The 5,902-nt window shown below is 42.8% G+C and overlaps 1 protein-coding gene and 1 long non-coding RNA gene across 2 annotated transcripts in view; one reads left to right on the top strand and one right to left on the bottom strand.

The window, feature by feature from the left end:
• The window catches only part of PROZ (protein Z, vitamin K-dependent plasma glycoprotein), a gene marked incomplete at its 5' end in the record, with an annotated part of 6,822 nt that extends 6,585 nt beyond the window's left edge, over positions 1-237 (top strand). The window contains 1 exon segment of the mRNA XM_009070813.1: positions 1-237. This exon segment is cut by the window's left edge and continues 34 nt beyond it. Within this exon segment, the coding sequence (XP_009069061.1) occupies positions 1-237 (237 nt within the window).
• Positions 238-1,616: 1,379 nt separating this feature from the next.
• On the bottom strand, positions 1,617-4,196 carry LOC103798540. Its single transcript, XR_624731.1, has 4 exons — positions 4,114-4,196; positions 3,296-3,419; positions 2,962-3,085; positions 1,617-1,981 (listed from the first exon to the last, which is right to left on the bottom strand). It is a non-coding gene; the product is annotated as an uncharacterized LOC103798540 (long non-coding RNA).
• Positions 4,197-5,902: the final 1,706 nt, after the last annotated feature.

Below are 5,902 nucleotides of genomic sequence, written 5' to 3'. Positions count from 1 at the left end.
GAGGACTGCAAACAAAGCCTCAACGTCAGCGTCACCAACAGGCACTTCTGTGGGCACCTCCAGGAGGCTGTGGACCAGCAATTAGTTGGAGGAAGCTTTTTAGCTACTGAGTATAAGGGCACTTGGTTTCTGACTGGTATCCTGGGATCTTGGCCACTAGAAGACACTGACTGGGAAACATTTCTGTTCACCAACACTGCAAGGTATATGGTGTGGGTCAAACAAAAGACTAAATAAGATGCAAACACAACCAACCCTCAAGCACCAAACCCCTACCAGTCCCTGCATCAAACATATGGATGGAGTCAGTGCACCCTTTTGACTCTCTCACACTTCACAGCAATGGAAGTTGCAACCATGACACCTGTATAACTCCAATTCACAGAGAAAAGCCTGTTTGTCTTTCCTTCTTCTGTGGACACGTTCCTACAGGGAATGGTCAAAAGCTGAGCCAGGGCAGAGTCAGATTGGATGTGAGGAGAAATGTTTTCCCTGTGAGGGTGTTGAGGCACTGGGATATTGCCCAGGGAGGTGGTGGAGTCACCATCCCTGGAAGTGTTGAAGAGGCATCTGGATCTGACACTGGAGGATCTGGTTTAGGGGTTCCAGCAGTGACAGGTTAATGGTTGGACTTGATGATCTTAGAGGTCTCCTCTGACCTTGATGGTTCTATGATTCTATGACACACAGTACTGTGAAACTCTACACATAGTTATTTTACTAAAAACTGACTTAACTTTAAATTTCCTGGAACTGTTCAGCCTAAACCTCAAAAGGCATTGATGTTTTTCTGGGATTTTAAAGGTTGCTAGAAGGAAATGAGACTCTTTAATTCCTGTTAGCCTGCGATTTGACTCAGCAAATTCATACTCATTTCAGAATCCATACAAGTAAAACTTATGAAGACCAGAGGAACTTCAAGCTTTTAAACATTCATGTAGCACTTGATGGTTCCATCACACTACAAAATGCTTCCCCTCATACATGATACCTGTGTTGTCCCTTATGAATCATGTCCATGTCACTTAGAGGGTAAAATAAAACCCAAGTGTCAAAGGCAGGGAAAAAACAGTTTAATATTCTTTAAAAATGGCTTCAAACTCCCAAAACTCTCATCACTCAGCACAAAGTGACATCATACCACCCCCAGAGAAACAAACCATCCAAGCCCCAAGAGGTAGTAACATTTGAAGTCCTGGATCCAGTGGTACTGTTTTTCCCAGAATATGGCTAAGTTAGCTACAACAGTTTCTGTTCATCGTAACAAAAAGTAAACCAAAACTTTACCAGAATCTAAAAAACCCCAAACCCATCTGTGAGCACCTACAGACACAACTCCCACATTTACTTAACCCCTTAAGTATTACTGACACAGTAAAGTTTTGCTGTGCAGCACTTCTCTAGGCTTTAGAGAAGGATTGATGAGAGTATTTCATACCAAGATCACTGAAGAGACTTAAAAAAAACAGCAGAAACCATGAAAATAAAAATTCTTTCCATTCTGAATAATGGATTGACACAAATAACAAAGATACTTCTCTTCTCTGAAAGATAAATAAAAAAAAAAACAGTAACATGACATACTTTATAAAAGTTTGTGAGTAGTTTGGAAGGAATTTGGAATGCTTTGCTTTATCTCTTCATGGAATACTTGGAGTGATCCAGAAAAGCCTGTGGACACTACCATTTCAAAGTTAGCATTTCATTCCAATGCACTTTGTAACACTGGCAGCCTTGGTCATTCTGGGAAAGGAGCCACAAACAGTTCCTGGTATTCCAGCCCTGGACATGAACCAGGTCACTTACAGTGTTTCTGGGGTGACCAGGAGCTGTGATCAGCACTGGGCAGGCTGAGTCTCTGAGAAGAGTCTGAATGGCTAAGATGCAAAACTCAACACACTGTTGACAGTGGAGGAAATGGGTTCTGCTTACTGACCACAAGCTTCTGGTGCTGATGGGATATGTAGCCTTTAATGTGACCCTGGCAAAGGAGAGAAAGGCAGGGTTAGTACTGGGAGCTGCTAACACAATGCCTATACCCTCAGCAAACACCTCCAACCCAACCCTAGCAAAGCTCTGGGTGTCCAATCAATCACTGCTGGACTTCATATGGATAAGGGTCCAATTTATGTGAGTGGCTCAACAAGGAGAGCAAGCAGAAAGCTGGAACCATCACCAGGTTTGTGTGCTAGGGGTGCTGTCAGCCTGAGAGCCTTGTGCCAGGGCCCCCTGTGGGTCTCTTACAAGAGCTCTACAGAAGCGTTTCTCAATTCACTCTTGTCCACTTCAAAATGAGGATCCTAATTACTATTCCATACCTAATAAGCTAAATGACTTAGTACTCTGTTCTCATAGTGCTACAACACTGGAAAAAAAAAAACTTGCAGTGACCTAGAGCACACCAAAAAATCTGTTTCAGAAACAGAGAAATGGTTCATTTTCTTGCTGAGACTGAAATGCTGCTCCAAAACCTCCAACTGAATGAAATCTCTAGATTTCAAGCCTTTGTCTGAGCAGTTGAGAGCTACTTAAAGACAAAATGTGGAACAAACCCAAGAAACCTGGCTTTACTGTTTTCTCATGACAGAAGGTCAAGAATCTCCTCCTTCAAATACAGAACAAACCCTTTTTTGGTCCTGGTTAAAATGTTTGTGTTTATAAATCAGTATTTATGAATATATACAAATGTCAGTACTGGATTTGTAGTGTAAAATTCAACTTCAGTTTTAACTGAAACCTAAAAAAAAAAAAAAAAGGCAGGAACTAGAGAAAGTCCACAGAGCTAGGGCAAGTCCTCAGAGCGAATGAAAACATTTCGCTTTGAGCACAAACGAATCAATTTTTAACATAAGAAAACTGTGATTACTGATGTGGTTTTTGCAATAAACTTTTGTTATCTGTCTAATCTCTTTTACTGTCTGAAGCACGGAAAGACCAGGCAACAAGTGGTCAGCACATTACCATATATATAAGGTTGGCTAAAATGCACTGGACTTCATCAATGTCAACATCATCCACTTGCATGAACTTCAGGGCAATCAGAAAGGCATCTAGAGAGAGCTGATGGGTTTTGAGCAGTAAATATCTGGAAGAATTAACAGAAAAAAAGGTGTTAGTGAGAAATAATCACCCAAAAATCTGGTCCTTAGAGAAATGGCCTTTTCTGCAGTAAAGTCACTTTAACAGGGAGTCAGTTCTCTCAGACAGAGGTAAGGAAGGGAAATGATTCCACCTCAGTCCCAGGTGAAACCACATTAAACCTGCTTTTGAAAACGGCAGGTCTTCTTATCCTTACACTTTCTTGAAGAGATTTCTGTACGTGATGATTTTCAGCTTCTCCAGGATGAGAAAGATTCCACATCGAATAAAGAAGGTCTCATGCTTTGTGGAAGCATCGTTCGGCGAGGAGATTGCCTTCACTGCCAGGAGGGAGAGAGGAAACAATGAGAAGGTCTCACCCATATAAGAAAAGAAATTAGAATCACAGAACCGTCAAGACTGGGGGAGAACTCTGAGATCATTGAGTCCAACCATTAACCTGTCACTGCTAGAACCCCTAAACCCTAAACCAGATCCTCCAGTACCAGATCCTCCAGTGCCAGATCCAGATGCCTCTTCAACACCTCCAGGGATGGTGACTCCACCACCTCCCTGGGCAATATCCCAGTGCCTCAACACCACAACAGGGAAAACATTTCTCCTCACATCCAATCTGACTCTGCCCTTGCTCAGCTCAAGGCCATTCCCTCTAGTCCTCTCCCTGCAGCCATGGCAGGACACACATCCCCCACCTCTCTCCAACCCTGGCAGGGAGTTGCAGAGAGCCAGGAGGTCACCCCTGAGCCTCTTCTCCAGGCTAACAAAGCCCAACTCCCTCAGCCCTTCCTCATCCCACAGGTTTTCCAGCCCTTTGCTGCCCTCGTTGCCCTTGGCTGGACTCGCTCCAGTGCCTCAATGGCCTTTGGGCAGTGAGTGCCCAAAGCTGAGCACAGCACTGAGCTGGGACCTCCCCAGTGCCCAGTTCAGAGCATTGGTTTGCTTCCCCAATCATCCAAAATAAATACCTTTTACTTATCACTTTTTGAGCACAAAGCACCAAAACAGGCATCATACCTCACAGACTTTGTTACTTCAGCAAACTGCATAAGGTCATACTTTTTTAAGAGCTGAACTGTTGGCATGTGGCCCTGAAAAATAAACCAGTTTTTCCAGGATAAAGTCAAATGCTTTTTTAAATAGAATCTGGCAAGCTTTAAAAAAAATAATGTTAAGAGAAAGAGACAAAGGTTTAACAACCTTTTGGGTTTTTTTGCCACAGAATAAGAAGTGAATAAAACTGTAAGACAATCCTCTTGTTCCTGTCAAACACCTTGTGGCTCAACTTGGAATAACTACTGACTTACCACGATTTAGGAACTCTTAATAATAGGAAACAGTTACCAAACTTATCAAATCAAGATCCTGGGCCACAAGGCCTAGGCAGAGTCAAGTTTTATGCCATGGCTGCAGACAGAAGAACTGCAGGAATCCTAAGCATTCCCAAGGGAATACTAGCAGTGCTTCAGCCCTGTCAAGTGCTAGCTCAGTCTGTACCGAGTTTTTTTTTTTTCTTCTCTGCCTTTGTGTGGAAATAAAAAATCCTTTCAAAAAAACAAATATCACCCTCAAAAAATAATAAAGAAGGGAGAAAGGTTAAATTGAAAGAAACCAAATCAGTTCTCATCACTGGATCAGGTAAGACTGAAGCACCTACACCATCAAAAAGAAACTGATTTTCTTTCCCCCCTGCACAGCAGAGATCAGATTGCAGTTGGTCAGACTTTAAATTTAGTTACATCATGCTATGCTGTTGGTAACTCCTGCCCTGACTGGAGGATTAGCAGAGAGCAGAACTCAGCTGCATGTTTACTGAGAGCTGCTAGGAATAAAAAAAACAACAGCCAAGCTATTTTAATACAGTTTAAGGTTAGTGCTAATGTTTGCTTTTACAGTTGCTTTTTTTAAATCCAAGCCAAATGACCTTCAACTAGTTTCTTTAGTGCCTCTTGTACACTAGAACTGCACAGGAATTCTAGGCACTGACAAACCAGTTCAAGGCACCAGTTAAGACTGTAAGACTGTTAGCTTTCCTTTATCAAACCTACCATTAATTGATCTAAAAACAACCAGTAGGAAAGGCCATAAATAAAAAATGGGAAACAGAAACCAATTATCATACCCATTATAATCCTTCCCCTTTAGCCACCTGACACAGCAAGGCACTGGAAAGGGAAGACTGACTGGAAAACGGTTGCCACATCCAGGTCAGGGCAAAGGTGGAAGATGGCAAGTCAGCAGAGACAGGTGATAACCACAGTCTCCATGGGTAACTTTGGGAACAGGGCCAGAACAGCAGACCCAAAAATCTAGTTCTAGTCCCCTCAGCAACACTGAATTAATTGTTAGCATAATCCCAGTAATTCAAGGGGTACACAAATGACAGCAAAACACATGGGAAAATCTCTGTTAAGATAGAGGTCTGGGATATTTCCAGCCATGTTGTTCTTTTCTTTGCCCTTCCAACCACTTGCTGTGTTTGGAAGTTGTGAAGGGAGACATTAAAGAGTGATTCAAAACCCTCCTAGAGCATATCTGAGCAACGATCATAGAATCATAGAATTTAGGGGTTGGAATGGACTTTAGAGATCATCCAGCCCCAACCCCCTGCCAAGGTCAGGGACCCCTCCCACCACACCAGTTTGCTCAAGGCTTCATCCAACCTGGCTGTGAACACTGCCAGGGTTGGGGCAGCCACAGCCTCCCTGGACAACCTGTGCCAGTGTCTCACCACCCTCACAGGGAAAGACTTCTTCTTAAAAATCTAACCTAAAATTCATCTCCTTCAATTTGTCCCCATTGCCCC

Source organism: Acanthisitta chloris, unplaced genomic scaffold (genome assembly GCF_000695815.1).
Source record: "Acanthisitta chloris isolate BGI_N310 unplaced genomic scaffold, ASM69581v1 scaffold1173, whole genome shotgun sequence".
NCBI lineage: Eukaryota > Metazoa > Chordata > Aves > Passeriformes > Acanthisittidae > Acanthisitta > Acanthisitta chloris.
The sequence above is the reverse complement of the archived record's forward strand: the minus strand, read 5'-3'. Positions and strand labels throughout refer to the sequence as shown.